The 17,057-nt window shown below is 39.3% G+C and overlaps 1 protein-coding gene and 1 pseudogene across 4 annotated transcripts in view; both read right to left on the bottom strand.

The window, feature by feature from the left end:
- Positions 1–10,929: 10,929 nt before the first annotated feature.
- Positions 10,930–13,577, bottom strand: LOC149103149 (uncharacterized; annotated as a pseudogene).
- Positions 13,578–13,812: 235 nt separating this feature from the next.
- LOC110058102 (uncharacterized) overlaps positions 13,813–17,057 on the bottom strand; it is a 72,217-nt gene continuing 68,972 nt past the window's right edge. For all 4 annotated transcript variants that reach the window (XM_089273649.1, XM_089273651.1, XM_089273650.1 and 1 more), the window contains 2 exons: positions 15,423–15,518; positions 13,813–15,096 (listed from right to left, as the gene is read on the bottom strand). In XM_089273649.1, the coding sequence (XP_089129775.1) occupies positions 14,840–15,096; positions 15,423–15,518 (353 nt within the window). In that variant the 3' untranslated portion in view covers positions 13,813–14,839. The remainder of the gene's footprint in view (positions 15,097–15,422; positions 15,519–17,057) is intronic.

Consider the following 17,057-nt stretch of genomic DNA (forward strand, 5'->3'; position numbering starts at 1 on the left):
CCAATTTTTATGAGAACGCTATTACCTTTTTAAGCTTTTAAATTTTTTAAACATTTCAGCGTATCTTTTAAAGTAGTTAGTTTTTTTTATAGATATATATTATTTATACATGCTCTTTTTATTTTACGTTATACAGGGCCCCCGTTGATACCAGTCCTGCGACTGAAGGGGTCACCCTGTTTAAATATTGATTATTATTATTATTATTATTATTAAAACATTAATACACGCAAAATTTTACGGATATTGTTTTCTTTGTTGTGGGTAAAATATATCTTCTTTTGGTTTTATCGAGGCGTTGAATTCAAACGGAATAATAAATACGCTAAAAAAGGGCATAACAAGCCGATAACATTTCACCGCGTGGCTTTCGGCACGAAAACGAAAATACAGCTTACTTCTGGATAAATTCAGCCTTAGAAGCCAGCAACTGGTCCCAAATTACTTTCTGTATCCTTACAAATGTCCTGACTTCCATCTCCAAAAGATTTTGCCTCAATTTTGAGCAACTAAACATTTCGCCGACGGCGACCGCCATTACGGTGGCTTGCATACTAAATTAGCTAACTTGACAAAATTTTCCCGAGGTGGGGATATGGCCAAAAGAGCTGAAAAACGGCCTGTAATTGGCTAATGATGAGATCATCCCACTGTCCAAATTTGGTGAGAATCGAAAGTAACGCCAATCTTCTGTCACGTTTTTAATCTACGGTCGGGATAGAGTTTAGTGTTCGTATCCTCATGCCCATACATATCGCGAAGAAAGTTGCAAATTAAGACCATTACTTTATGGTAGAAACGGCTACGACTGATGGTGCAATAATAGAGTTTGTGTTGATCAAGTGATGTGATGTCTACAGTGAGAAAAAAATCATCAAGGACTGCTTTAGAATGTGCACTGCATTCCAACTGTAGCGCTACCAAAACAGTTAAATTTTAAAAGCGCGGTTATAAGATCTAACAGATCTTGTTTTTTTTAGTTTTGTCGGTGACCACTCCCAAACTTCCACTCGGCCAAATTTTGAATGACGAAACCTGTGATGTTTACTCGCCAAAAGCTGTTGAAACATTAATACAAGGACAATGTTAGGGATATTGTTATTGGGTTAAATACATTTTCTTTCGGTTTTATCGAAGCGTTTGATTCGAAGGGAAATAATAATAAATACGCTAAACAGAAGGTATTACGTGAGCCATGGAATGCGCTGACGTTGCAGCTTTCACTTTCACTTTCGCTACGTGACAACTAAAATCGTGTTTACGTTGCAAGTTTATTTCGGCAGAAGCGACGGTTATTAATTTATTTACAATTTTTCGAGCATTTCTTGTGGTTTTAGGCCAATGAAATAAATTCTTTGGCTGTGTTATTGCAGCAAGTTCGGTGATCAGAAGGAAAATTATATATTTTCAAGCCAAGCAAAGAACATGTTAGATCATGCAAGAATTACGTCATTGGTAGGGAAATAACCACCGTACTAAAAATAGCGGTGAATAACGGAGGTCCTAAATTATGTGACTGGTGTGACTAGTTTTCCAGCCCTGTACTCGTCGAAACACCAATGAAATTTCATCATGACTTTTAAGAAAGAAAGCAATTGTTAATAGTGTTGTTATCGAATCGTTCATATCCTTCATATCGTTCATGCCGATATATATCCCGAAGAAAGTTCCAGATTAAGACCATTACGTCATCGGAGATTTCACAACGGCTACGACTGATCGTGCAATAGTACAGTTTGTGTTGATCAAGTGGTGTGATGTCCACAGTAACAAAAGAATCATCAAGGACTGCTTTGGAATGTGCACTGCGTTGCGACTGTAGTGCTAAGCAAACAGTTAAATTTTAAAAAGCGCGGTTATAAGATCTAACAGATCTCCTTGCTTTTTTTTTTGTCGGTGACCAGACGCAGACCTCCGCTCGGCCAAATTTCGAGTCACGCAACGTGTGATGTTTGTTCGCCTAAAGCTTTTAAAACATTAATACACGGACAATTTTAAGGATATTGTTTTCTTTGCTGTGGGTAAAATACATTTTCCTTTGGTCTTATCGAAGCGTTGGATTCAAAGGGAATAATAAACGCGCTAAAAAAAAGTTTTACGTCAGCCATGGAATGGGCTAACATTGCAGCTTTTTCTTTCCCTAGGTGACAAATAGGATGGTGTTTACTTTGCAAGTTTATTTCGGCAGAAGCGACGATCATTAATTTATTTGCAGTTTTGTTGTATTTCTTGTGGTTTTAGGCAAATGAAGTAAATTCTTTGGCTCATCGCGCAGAATGCCGCGACACATCCGGGACTTAAATGCAGAGTGCGCGCGAAATTTAATTATTAATTAGGCTGCCGATGGTTAAACAGTAAAGAAAATGACCAGAAAATGGCCGACTACGCATACTTGTTCAGAGTTTACGTGCTTCATAGTTGTGTTTCGTAGTGGTTATCATAGGGCTTTTGTATATGAGACATTGATGGAATAAAGAAAACATTTTTTGAAATGTTACGAAAAGTGGATTTAGTCGTTTTCTTTTCCTGAATTTGGTCCATTTGAGGGAAAATATTATATGAGGAAATATTTGGGGGAAGAATTTTACTCCTTTAAAGTGTCCTTCTTAACGGTTATCATAGGGCTTTGAATGTATGTTGTTAAAGGAAGCTTTATGCCAAGTTTTAACGGAAAATAATGTTTCGAAGTGGTCGTTCTGCCAACTTTCGAACACTAGTAACGATCTTTCAGCCTTCGTTCGCCTCGGAGACTAGAAAAACAATAGAGCGAAACTCTTTTGAATTACCCGGTAGAATATTAATATATGCCAAGCTCCGCCTCCAAAAACAATAGGACACACGCCGACGCTATAAGGCATTGAAATTGAGAGGTGATAAAATCTATCACTTAACCGGCCATCGTATTTAAAGTAACGCTTTGCACGAGTTGCAATAAACGAATTTTTAGCATGTCATCTGTGCAAGAAATGCAGCGCGTTGATCGGGAGCTCTTTTCGCTTTGACATCTTACTCCAAACAGGATTCTAACAACTGAATACTCGAACCTGGGCCTTTTAAATGTTTTCATCAATTAAAACGGTTCCAATTTTGAATAATTATCTCACACATGCAATGGACAACAATGCTCACTCAGGCGTAAGACGCGCCGCGTGCCTTTGCTTTTTTGTTCGGCTCTGGATTTCAAATAGAAATGTCATTTATTTTCCCCTTCATCTTTCGAATAGATAAAGACCTGTGTTGCCTTTTAAGTCCTCGATCAACGACAGACAACGTAAACCGATCGAGTAAAAGACTACGTCTGATGAACTGCTTTGACCGATCGAGTAAAAGAGGACAACGACAAAGTAGAAGAAACTTTTTTTCGCACCGTTCTTTCCATTTGGCAACGTTTTGGAAGAAGAATTTTTTGTGGGAGAACTTTTGGTTCCCGCGCTCAAACCATTTCGAGTGTGACATGTCGCTGCACACGACTTTGTTGACAAAAGTCTTTGTGAAGAGCGCAGGCCGCCTTGAAATTAGAGCGCTTTTGTTAGCCTATTACACCTTGGAATTTACTTCACACATTAGACCGCTTGATTGACAGCCGCCGATTCATTGACAAGAGCAGTCGGAATTCCGACAGCTAATATTTGTAATTATTATATGGCGAAGAGTGTTTTAGTGGGAACTAAACGACTCGTAGATTCCATACGCCACTTTATCCGGGACCCGAGTGGCGTATTTTCCGTATGTCACCTTTGTGACTGTCGTATCGTTCAATGACGTCACGATTCCTACTTTTTGCTTTTGTTGAATTGGTTTCTCCATATAATAAAAAGAACATTACACGTTGGCTCGAAGATATGAATTTTATGGTCTTGCCACGAGAACATAAAATTCATATCTTTTCCCCACCGTGTAATATCCTCCATTTATTATTCCACGCATTGAAAAACTGAGCACTGCAAGTATATGTCGCGAAAGACAATAGAATTCTGCGCGATGGTTTAATCCCAGCGAGTTCATAGATCGGAAGGAAAATTAAATATTTGCAAGCCAAGCAAAGAACATGTTAGACTGAACATGCAAGGATTACGTCATTGGTATGGAAATAACCACCGTACTAAAGATAGCCGTGAATAACGTAATTCCTGAATTGTGACTCGTGTGACTACTTTCCTAGCCCTTTACTCATTGAAAAACCAATTAAATTTAATCATGACTTTTAATAGTGTTATTATTGTGGCGTTCCTATCGTTCATGCCCATGCATATCCCGAAAAAAGTTCCAGATTAAAAACATTACGTCATCGGAGATTTCACAATTGCTACGAGTACGACTGATGGTGCAATAATACAGTTTGTGTTGATCAAGTGATGTGGTGTCTACAGTAATCAATAAATCATCAAGGACTGCTCTGGAATGTGCACTGAATTGCCACTGTAGTACTAAGAAAACAGTAAAATTTTAAAAGCGCGGTTATAAGATCTAACAGATCTTCTTGTTTTTTTTGTTGGTAACCAGACCCAAACTTCCTCTCAGCCAAATTTTGAGTCACGCAACGTGTGATGTTTATTCGCTAAAAGCTGCTAAAACATTAATACACGGACAATTTTACGGATATTGTTTTCTTTGTTGTGGGTAAAATATATCTTCTTTTGGTTTTATCGAAGCGTTGAATTCAAACGGAATGATAAATACGCTAAAAAAGGTAGTACGTCAGCCATGGAATGCGTTGAAGTTGCAGCTTTCACTTTCGATAGGTGACAAATAAGATCGTGTTTACTTTGCAAGTTTATTTCGCCAGAAGCGACGGTCATTAATTTATTTGCAATTTTGCGAGTATTTCTTGTGGTTTTACGCAAATGATGGAAATTCTTTGGCTGTTTCATCACAGCGAGGTCATAAATCGGAAGGAAAATTAAATATTTGCAAGCCAACAAAGAACTTGCCAGAACACGCAAGGGATTATGTCATTGGTAGAGAAATAACCACCATACTAAAGATAGCCGTGGATCACGCAATTTTTGAATTATGTGACTCGTGTGACTTCTTTGCTAGCCCTTTACTCAAGGGAAAACAACAATTAAATTTAATCGTGAGTTTTAAGAAAGAAAGCTGTTGTTAATTTAACTCATCTCAGGTCCTGACTTTCGCGGGAAAAAATTAAAAACCCAGCGCTCGTCAAAAATTACATTTTTTCACCAGAATTTAACTCGGAACATATACATATTTATATTCGTTTGAATCGTCGATGAAATGACCTTTTCCGGATATTTTTTCCTTCGGGGTCAACAAAAACCTCCGATTATAAAATCACGCCGAACCCACACGTTGCAAAAAAATCTCTTCAAAACCCACACTTCGAAGCGATATATCACTTTAGCGTTAATAGCTACCACACATCGGCATACGGTAAATCTATTCCTCAACAATCCAGCTTTATCGTGTTAAAATTTCAGCGAAATCGAACAAAACCAGAATTAATTAGAATTTTTTTTCTCACCTCACTTCCCAGACTTGACCTAACAAAGGAAGCCACGGTCGCCCATAGCAACCGAAAGACACGAACATAACAAAGCCGACGTTTCCGCCAAAAAACTCCAGAATTATCGCCTCAGAGCTTAAACTTGAATGGGAACATCTTTTTCGACCTTTTTTCAACTGATTTAGACGAAAGAATGGCCTTCGCGGGCTACAAAAAAGGCCAAGAGAAAAAACAGAACACGAGGGCATAACAAGCCGATAATATTTCACCGCGTGGCTTTCGGCACGAAAACGAAAATAAAGCTTACTTCTGGATAAATTAAGCCTTAGAAGCCAGCAACTGGTCCCAAATTACTTTCTGTATCCTTACAAATGTCCTGACTCCTATCTCCGAAAGATTTTGCCTCAATTTTGAGCAACTAAACATTTCGCCGACGGCGACCGCCATTACGGTGGCTTGCATACTAAATTGGCTAACTTGACAAAATTCACCCGAGGGGGGGATATGACAAAAAGAGCTGAAAAATGGCCTGTAATTGGCTAATGATGAGATCATCCCACTGTCCAAATTTGGTGAGAATCGAAAGTAACGCCAATGTTCTGTCACGTTTTCAATCTACGGTCGGGATAGAGTTAGGGATAGAGTTTAGTGTTCATATCGTTCATGACCATACATATCCCGAAGAAATTTCCAAATTAAGACCATTACGTCATGGGAGACAACGGCTACGACTGATGGTGCAATAATAGAGTTTGTGTTGATCAAGTGATGTGATGTCTACAGTAACAAAAGAATCATCAAGGACTGCTTTGGATTGTGCATTGCATTGCAACTGTAGCGCTACCAAAACAGTTAAATTTTAAAAGCGCGGTTATAAGATCTAACAGATCTTCTTGTTCTTTTTAGTTTTGTCGGCGACCAGCCCCAAGCTTCCCCTCGGCCAAACTTTGAGTCACGCAACCTGTGATGTTTACTCGCCAAAAGCTGTTGAAACATTAATAAATCTCATCTCCGATACTGACTTTCGGGGGAAAAAAATTAAAAACCCAGCGCTCGTCAAAAATTATATTTTTTTACCAGAAATTTAGCTCGGAACATATACATATTTATATTTGTTTGAATCGTCGATGAAATGACCTTTTCCGGATTGTTTTCCTTCGGGGTCAACAAAAACCTCCGATTACAAAATCACGCCGAACCCACACGTTGCAAAAAAATCTCTTCAAAACCCTAACTTCGAGGCGATATATCACTTTAGCGTTAATAGCTACCACACATCGGCAGACGGTAAATCTATTCCTTAACAATCCAGCTTTATCGTGTTAAAATTTCAGCGAAATCGAACAAAACCAGAATTAATTAGGATTTTTTTTGTGACCTCACTCCCCAGACTTGACCTAACAAAGAAAACCACGGTCGTCCATAGCAACCGAAAAACACAACATAACAAAGCCGACGTTTCCGCCAAAAAACTCCAGAATTATCGCCTGAGAGCTAACACTTGAATGGGAACATCTTTTTCGACCTTTTTTCAACTGATTTCGACGAAAGAATGGCCTCTGCGGGCTACAAAAAAGACCAAGAGAAAAAACAGAACAAGACAGCAGAACAAGCCGATTGCTGGTTTTCAGTGTCACGCACTTCAAAATAGATCAAAATAAAAATCAAAACCGGTCAATAGATTAAGTCTAGAATCTGGGAAATGGAAGAAGGTAAATATGCAAAGACTCTCGCCAAAATTCTGGTCACAGCAATTTTTCTTATGGGAGATATGCGGAGAAATTTTTTCCCCAAATTTATAGAGATTTGTATGGAGACGCCATGCTGGTGCCCATCCGTATGGGCACCAACATGGCGGCCGGAAACCAACGGAAACATCTGTCACTGAGTTTTGCTACAAAAGCGTGAATTTATCCCTCAAGGAACTCTAAAACATTAAAATAATACTTTTTTTAAGATATGAACTGTTCAGATAGCCAAGTTCCCCGAAATAAGTCACTTTTTTAACCATCATGACAGCTCTCTAGGCCGTCATGTAAATGCCGCGTCACGCAAAAGCTTAGAAATTCAAGCGTAGTTTATCACAAAACCAAGAACCCATTCAGAGCGAAAAGTTGTATGAATATTAGTTTTCAGCTGCTCTTATACATCATTAAAGTGAAATCCCAGGAGGATCAATAGTTTTGTAGTTCGAAGTTTAGTGACGTCATGTGAAAACCAGCTATAGTATTTCACCGCGTGGCTTTCGGCACGAAAACGAAAATAAAGCTTAGTTCTGGATAAATTCAGCCTTAGAAGCCAGCAACTGGTCCCAAATTTCTTTCTGTATCCTTACAAATGTCCTGACTTCCATCTCCGAAAGATTTTGCCCCAATTTTGGGCAAATAAACATTTCGGCGACGGCGACAGTCATTACGGTGGCTTGCATACTAAATTAGCTAACTTGACAAAATTTTCCCGAGGGGGGGATATGACGAGAAGAGGTGAAAAATGGCCTGTAATTGGCTAATGATGAGATTATCCCCCTGTCCAAATTTGGTTAGAATCGAAAGTAACGCCAATTTTCTGTCACGTTTTTAATTTGTGGCCACTGGAGTGACCAAATCGATACATCGGTCGGGATAGAGTTTTATTATTAAATTATATGACTTGTGTGACTACTTTGGTAGCCCTTTACTCGTGGAAAACACCAATTAAATTTAATCATGACTTTTTAAGAAGAAAGCTGTTGTTAATAGTGTGATTGTCGTGTCGTTCATATCGTTCATGCCCATACATATCCCGAAGAAAGTTCTAGACTAATAATAGTTGACACTAAAACTGCCCCCGCTTTTTTGAACTTGGTGATATTTATATACATTATTTCAGGAGAAAATTCGATGAAAACAAATCTTGAACTAACTGTAGATTTCATCTTCAGTTGATTTGTTGGAGATTTGCAGTCTTTACAAATTAACCTGCCGGGCTGTGTATGAACATTTGCAACATACAGTGGCCAAGAACAAACGTCAAAACCAAATTTTTCTAACCCAGAATGTGTCACGTAAGTTAAAAAAATTCTGCCGTTGAACGTCAGATCTTTTTCACATGTCTGACAATAAGAATCAATTGCCCGCTGTGTTGCAAACAGACTGGCCTCCTCAAAATTTAAGTTTCCAAAAGTTTTTTCTTCGAATATCTGACTAAGACAGGCATTGCAATCTCCAGCTTGAAATGAACTACAATTTTCTGTAAGATGCAACCAAACAGGTTCACGAATGCGTGACAGAGATTTCATGTTGTGATTGTTCTCACGACATTGTGATAGGTTATTGAACAACAATTGAAGGAATTCGCTTCGAATAGATACTTTTGCCAAAAATGGAAGAGGCGAATATCTTGTAATTTCCAAAAAACAATCAACGGCACAAGAATAAACTCCAGGTTTTTCAAAAAGTGAATTCATAAAATGGGTAACCATTCTGAAATTTTCTCACCTCTACACAATGAATGGCAAATGCTTGGGACCGCTTTCTGTCAATTCTCTCTCAATATTTCTCTATAAAGATGTATCTGTAAGAATTAAAGCACTGTAATTTAGCAAAAATTATGAACAAATGTGCACCTTATGAAACGATAAAGTATTCGATCAAATATTTTTCTCAGAGTCTGTTACAGGTAAGATGTAAGCGCGATTTCTCACCTTTTCCCTTGAAATCACTACAATCAGGAGAATTCTTTGGCTTCTCTATCTCGTTTTTCTACAAACAAATGGTATAAATGAGTAAACGGCAATACAAAATGGACTTTTTCAGTACAGAACTGGCTTCGTCCTTTTACATGAAACTGCATGTTATTTTGCTCTAAACCTCAACTGTTTTGAACCTCGAGTGAGCGTTAATCGATCGATCGATCGATCGTCGTTCGTTCGATCGTCGTTCGTTGACCGAGTCTGTCAGTCACTGGAAGTGATTTGTGTCTGACAAATCGTAGTTGGAAGTGATTTGTGTCTAACAAATCGTAGTTGGAACTGATTTGTGTCTGACAAATGAGTCTTCCAGTCGCTGTCGATTGTGTGGCTGAAATTCGTGACTGCGAGTCACTGCAAATAAAATCTGTGCAATAGTACCTTTACATCCGTCCTCCCAATCTTGCAAAGCCTCTTGCAAAAGTCTTACTGAAAACCGAAAAGATTCTACTTCGCAAATAATAACAAATAAGATGTCAAATACTGCTTACCTCCACAGACCATGTGCTTCGTGATGACAATTCAATGCCGCAAAGGTCACGCAAGTATTTACATTGAATCAAAGCGTTCTGGCTATCAACCAATTATATCATGCGCCAGCAGTAACGTCGTAAATCTTATGGCCATCAGCCAATGAAATCAACCATCGAGAGTGACGTCTTGGTTCCTCCAACGTCATCAACTCCCAGAACCTCAAGCGGGCTCAAAAGCTCGAGACGTCATCAACTCCCGAGACTATTTGCGGTCTCATTTTAGCCAACTCGAGATTTCGTCCGGTAATATTGACTGTATATTCATACTGTAAGTACTTCTTCTATTTACGCGCGGACTACAATGATGCCTCCTCGGGTTTTGGCCTCTGGGTCAAAACCCTGCGGGGCAATTAAGACCATTGCGTCATCGGAGATTTGTCAACGGCTACCACTGATGGTGGAAGGCGCGGTGGCCTCATGGTTAGTGCGCTCGTCTCCGGATCGAGCGGTCCGGGTTCGAGCCCTGGCCGGGGACATTGTGTTGTGTTCTTGGGCAAGACACTTTACTCTCACAGTGCCTCTCTCCACCCAGGTGTATAAATGGGTACCGGCGAACTAAATGCTGGGGGTAACCCTGCGATGGACTAGCATCCCATCCAGGGGGGAGTAGAAATATTCCTAGTCGCTTGATGCTACAGAAACCGGGATAAGCTCCGGCCTGATGGGCCACTTGGCTCGCATGCAGACTTTACCTACCACTGATGGTGCAATAATACAGTTTGTGTTGATCAAGTAATGTGATGTCTACAGTGAGAAAAGAATCATCAATGACTGCTTTGGAATGTGCACTGCGTTCCGACGGTAGTGCTAAGCAAACAGTTAAATTTTAAAAGCGCGGTTATAAGATCTAACAGATCTTCTTGTTTTTTTAGTTTTGTCGGTGAGCAGACCCTAACTTCCACTCGGCCAAATTTTGAATGACGCAACCTGTGATGTTTACTCGCCAAAAGCTGTTGAAACATTAATACAAGAAACAACGTTACAGAAACTATTTTATTTGCTTTGGGTAAAATATATTTTCTTTTGGTTTTATCGAAGCGTTGGATTCGAAGGGAAATAATAAATACACTAAAGAAAAGGTATTACGACAGCCACGGTATGCGCTGACGTTGCAGCTTTCACTTTCGCTACGTGACAAATAAAATCGAGTTTACTTTGCAAGTTTATTTCGGCAGAAGCGACGGTAATTAATTTATTCGCAATTTTTCTTGTATTTCTTGTGGTTTTAGGCCAATGAAGTAAATTCGTTAGCTGTGTTATCGCAGCGAGTTCGGTGATCAGAAGGAAAATTAAATATTTGCAAGCCAAGCAAAGAACTTGTTAAAACATGCAAGGATTAAGTCATTGGTGGGGAAACAACCACCGTACTAAAAATAGCCTTGAATAACGAAGTCTTAAATTGTGACTCATGTGACTACTTTTCTAGCCCTTTACTCGTGGAAAACACCAAAGAAATTTAATCATGGCTTTTAAGAAAGAAATTGTTAATAGTGTTGTTATCGAATCGTTCATATCGTTCATATCGTGCATGCCCATACATATCCCGAAGAAAGTTTCAGATTAAGACCATTACGTCATCGGAGATTTCACAACGGCTACGACTGATGGTGCAATAATACAGTTTGTGTTGATCAAGTGATGTGATGTCTACAGTAACAAAAGAATCATCAAGGACTGCTTTGAAATGTGCACTGCGTTGGGACTGTAGTGGTAAGCAAACAGTTAAATTTTCAAAGCGCGGTTATAAGATCTAACACATCTTGTTAGTAATATGGTGTCAATAAATTTGTTAAAACTCTGTAACTTGCAAGCAGCCTGTTTGGATTACATGCATTTGTCATTGAAGATGGGTTGTTCAAAATTCTCAGTGTATCTCAGACATAGATGCAGAAATGGAACATAGTAAATGAACATGCAAATTTATTTGCATTGCACTAGGAAGGTGAAATGATACCCATATCCCATTGAAGAGGATGCCCCTCACCATTTTATGGTGAGAAATGATTGTTGTTCCAGATAATATCCATACTCCTCCCGCAGAGGTTTGTTGTTGGTTTGACCCCAGCCTTCCGGATATTCCAGTTTTGGTTCAAACTTTTTTCTTTGAAGATTTTGGATTTGGAAAGTCCCCTCCCCCATGGACTTTCCAAGGCCTTGGGGTGAGTAGGGGAATTTTCTGGTACCCTACAATATGTTATTTGGTTGGTAGCAGTGCATGAACTATTATGTTCTTGCCTCTTTCCTCTCTCCACAGGAGTCCTTAGCAAGGTGTTTTCCCCGGTCACAGAACATGAGAAATTTAGGGTTCACCTTTTGCGAACTTGATTAGTTTCTCAAAAAGAATTCCTGCTTCCAGAATGCTTGTGGGGTGGGATAAGCTATTTTTTTCCATGACGTATTGAAAATACTCGCAGAAAACTGAGTTGGTTTCATCATCTTCATTATCGAGTCCTTCAAACCTATTTTCCATTTCTGTGATCTTGTGTGGGGATACTGGAACCAAGCAGTCGCTGTGACCAAAATCCTCAGGCAGGAAGTACATCATGTCGGGAACACCGGAAACAGTGGCATGCTTTGACTTCCTGATCCGGTGACTGTTCCAGTATTCCTCCAGATCAGTCTGGAGCAGATCAGCAAGACAAAACCAAATAGCCTCTTTATGCAAGTCACTGGTCAGATCGAGAATATCCGATTCGTGAAGGTCTTGAAAGAAGTCGATCCACCAACTTGAACGTTTCCAGTAATGTGACCACTGACATTCAATACGTTGATTCCTAGTGCTCGATACATACTGGTGAGACTTCGATCCTGCATGTTCATCCAATCCTTCAGCCCTCAAATAGCACTGTATTCCAGCAACCAGACCGTTTTCAGTGCCGGGGTCAGTATATACGCGCATTGGGCATCCGTGTGCTGCTTTGACATGCTTGATGAAATAGCTTGCTACACACTGGATTTTTGTTCGATCGTTGGACCTCGAGCCAAATAATTCTTCGGCTCAAGCCATCGACACGGCCGTGAATGGCTTTAGTTTATCGTACCCGTCCATGTGCCAGAAGTTGGATCCAGGTGACACATACATCCTGCGCTGAAGGCAACGGTTCCTTCTGTGTTCCACTCCCCTAGGATCGACCTCCCTTAATAATGACTCTACTAATCGCCGGGGAACATTAATCCGGTGTCTGAGACGCAAGACATGCCACATAGTCCTGTAACCATTAAGGCTATCAGGACCAGTACATATATCTTGTAAAATGAGATCCCTGATGCGTTCCTTGAGCTCCTCGTCTACTTTTTCACGTCTCTTAAGTACGTAGTCTTTCAGCCTTCGCTTAAAAGTTCGCTGATTCATTGTAATATGTTGCTTCTCCAACATCAGATATGCCTATACGTAAGACCTCTGTAAAAGTAATACGTAATAACATCTCTTTCTGACCCACCAGGTAAATCGCCGTGTTGAGTTGTTTCAGCCGATTCGTCTTCGCTGGAGCAGCTCGAGTTTTCACTGGACGCCATATTTATTAAACTCTGTCTTCGAAAAAGGGCGCGAATCTTAGAGCTTACTACTAGGTCTCATGCCCTCTCGTTAAAATGCGTGCGCATAGTTTATTTCCCTTTCATTTGTGGCGTGCGGTTAACTTTTCTTTGCAGTGTTGATTTTGCTTTCATTTGCAGCGTGCGTTCAGTTTTTTTGCTGTGAGAATTTTTTTTATTTTATTTGGGGATTGATTTTGCTTTCATTTGCAGTGTGCGTTTAATTTTTTGGCGGTGTGCATGCGTTAATTATAGGATTGCATTCGATCTTTCATTGGCAGTGCTGGTTTGACTTCATTCGTAGTATCTTTGATTTAGTTTGCAGTGATATTATTTGTTATTTCGTGTTTTTCTGGTTTGTAAAGTTGTCCCTAATGGGCCACCGTATCTTCCGTTTTGAGTGGTATCTTTTACAGGTTGAATAAAGTTGAACTCACACCCAGATTGGTCTCCTTTGGGGGTTTAATTCAAATTTTCAGACACGTATCCCTGAACTTTTCATATTGGAGTTGCCCAGGGGTTTTTTGCCAGCCCAAAAAGGAATTTACATGTATTATAAAATAATTTTAATGACAAGTGCCTGAATGTCTTTTACATGTGGATATCCCCTACCCAAAACACATTCTTACATGCCTTTATTAAAAATCTTGAGAACTAAACAATCAGCACTACCCTCTAGGGATGGAATCTGTTTACAATAACAGTTTCTATTTCGGATTCGTGCACTTATGTGTAAATGCTAAAATCAATCCGGTACTGAATCGTTTTGGATTCGTCACGAATCTGGAACAATTTCCTCTAGTGTAAGCCTAGTCTGAAAAAAACTAGTCTGAGTTACTTTGGGGGTTTTAATTTCTGCTTCATTGTTAAATGTTTTAACAATGGTCCTTGGTGTTAAAACCAGACATCACCCCCCGGGGGGGCGGGCACTTCCTATAAATGGGCTAATGGGGATGTGCCGCTGGATGGGGTCGCATTTTCACTACTGGACTGACTAAAATGGGGCGCCTCTTCAAGCATTTTTCATAGGGTGACTAGAATGGGGTCACACTTTTCCGGGATTTTGAGAGTAAGAAAATTCTGGCAAGTTGTGATTTATAAACGGAAAGATTCGCCGAAAAAAAATGTTACCGTATTTATTGCTGTTGTTTAATATTTGTTGTTTAATGTTTGCATTTCAACTATTTATGATGGTATGTTTGTAAATGTTTATGGTCAGCAAATGTACCAGAATGTTTATAGTGCAGTTGTAAAGTAAAGTGTTCTTCATTCAGTTTATTAAATGCGTCAATTCATTTTAGAAAGACTTAATTAAAAGGATTTATACGGTTGGGGTCGTGAAAATTACATTTACCCAAAAGTGACTAAGATGGGGTCTATAATTGGCCATAGAATATGACTATAATGGGGTAGGGGTTCTGAGAGGCCAGCGGCACATACCCAACAAAGATTGACCCAAGTACCCCCCACCCCCCGGGGCATCACCGCATAGAGTACCCTACACAATGCTCTTTACTTCTCTCCTTTAAAGTATAAAATAGTCCCCGTGTAAAAAGTAATGCAATAATTGCACATGGACTAGTCACCATCTTCATCTGAACTACTGTTAAGTCTCCGTCTTTTTCTGCTGTTTTCTTCAGGATACTGCTTTTTAGGACAAGCGCCCAGTGGATGTTTTCCAGTTCGTGGTTTTTCCTCAGAATCACTGCCATCACTATCGACCACTCCTTTAAGTCGTCTGAACAGTTTGGGGCTATCCGAGTTAAGGCCAGTCAATGGTGTGAGCTGGTTATCTAATCCTGCGCGTGTTCTTCTAGTTGCACGCCGACCATGGTCTGAAGTATTGAAAAGATTGAAAGTACATGCTATAACACATCATAATACCTTAAATAAACTTCAGGGCCCGCTTGTTCGAAAGCTGATTAACGCTAATCCAGGATTAAAAGCTAATCAAAGTTCTAATTTCTCTTGAATAAAACTGTTTTTACTGTCCATGTTTCCTGAAGTTTGACATAGGTCAAAGCCAAAACTGAAGGACAAAAAATTGGACGAGAAAAATTTACTGAAAAGTTACAAAATTGAAATAAAAATTTACGCTAATCCTGGATTAGCTTAATCTTGCTTGGAACGTTCTTATTGTTATTTTGGCATGCTTCCTTACTTGCTGTAATGATGTTATTGCAGTCCAGCTCAGCCAGTTCATCTGCTTCCTCTTTGGCCAGCTTAAACTTCTTACACATACTGAGTGTAATTCTCCCTGAAAAGAGAGTGACACTGAATATTATCAAACTTTGCCACATGCGCCTTTCCATTCGAACAAAAAAAATCTATGATAATAAGATAATAATTAAATTTGTCATAATAAAGTGGTGCGCTGTGATGGTTAAGGGGTATGCATAAGTGATGTTAGAATCCAAAAAGCTTTACCTTTCTTCATTCATATACACTTAATTGCAATAACGCTGTCACAGAAATAAGCAAAAAGCAAAAAGCCCAATAGGAATTAACTAGCCAAATTAAATTTCCATTGTTTTCAGATACTGTACATGAATGAAAAATATAATGTACATGAATGACATGAATGGAAAAAATGTATTTTTCATTCATGTACAGTATCTAAGAACATGCAATGGAAATTTCAATTTCCCTTATTAATTCCTATTTGCTTTTTCGCTTTTTTCTATGACAATATTGCAATTACGTGTATATAACTGCAAAGGTGTAAGACTAGGGCATGGTTCAAGTCCGATTTTAGTTTTCTTCGTTCTCAATGCCTTACTATTTTAGGGAAAATAACCCCCCAGGGATCAAGCTGGGAAATTGACCTCTGAATTGCCTAATGTTTGCGATGATGTGGTAATTCTAATTTCCTCTCTAGAAGGAAATAGAGCATTTAGTCTGATTAAAACTACACACCCAGGAATGGAAAGTGAAAGGTTACATCAAAAGGTGCAATTATATCAATACATGTGTATTTAATAGAAATAAACGGTAAAAACAAAAACATTTTTGAACAGGAATATCGTTGACAAACAAACAAGAACGGACTGAAATGACTTTATCTAAAACCTACTCCAAAGACATTCTAAGTCTGAAACTCTTATGACTTCCCATCAACAATAAAGGTGATCCACTTTACACAACTTAATAGTCATAACAAATGCTTGTGGTTAAGGCTACTTTCCTTTAAGATAATTCTAGCAGCTCTCGTTTGTAACCACACTAATGTATTATATCTCGAAGGCGCTCAATTGTTCCAAAAAAAAGTCGCAATAATCTAGCTTAGGAAGTATCATAGTTGTAAAGGTCCTCTCAGCTGTGTGGACCGTGAGACTGTTTCTTTCGCTGCTCAGCAAGCCAAGCTGTCTACATGATTTTATTCAATCGGTTCTCGCTTTCCAAACTTTGACGCCAGCAGCACTAGGCAAATTGGTCACAACTCACGACAGGGTTTCTTCTTGGGCAAGAACTGCTCTTGGACTAATTGCTGCCTGGATCAACCTGACTTCAAACACCGATAACTCGACTGTATCTTTGTTCGAACATTAGAGCACGTTTTGCCTTAACAAAACCGCATGCAAAACTGGGACTGCCTTCGACAAAGTTCACTTTTGACCAAAAATACCTAACACCCTTTTTCCACCGGGCCTTTCAGTATTGTCGTTCACAAATCTGCTTCATCTGTAGACTCAATAAAGCGTTGGCATCATTTCAAGTTCAATCATATTTGTCAACTTCTTAGATTCTCTTGAAAACAGGAGAACCAGTGACTGAATATTACTGTACACAAGGTACG

Source organism: Orbicella faveolata, unplaced genomic scaffold (assembly GCF_042242905.1).
Source record: "Orbicella faveolata isolate gen_17 unplaced genomic scaffold, um_ofav_v1 contig_35, whole genome shotgun sequence".
NCBI classification, from domain to species: domain Eukaryota; kingdom Metazoa; phylum Cnidaria; class Anthozoa; order Scleractinia; family Merulinidae; genus Orbicella; species Orbicella faveolata.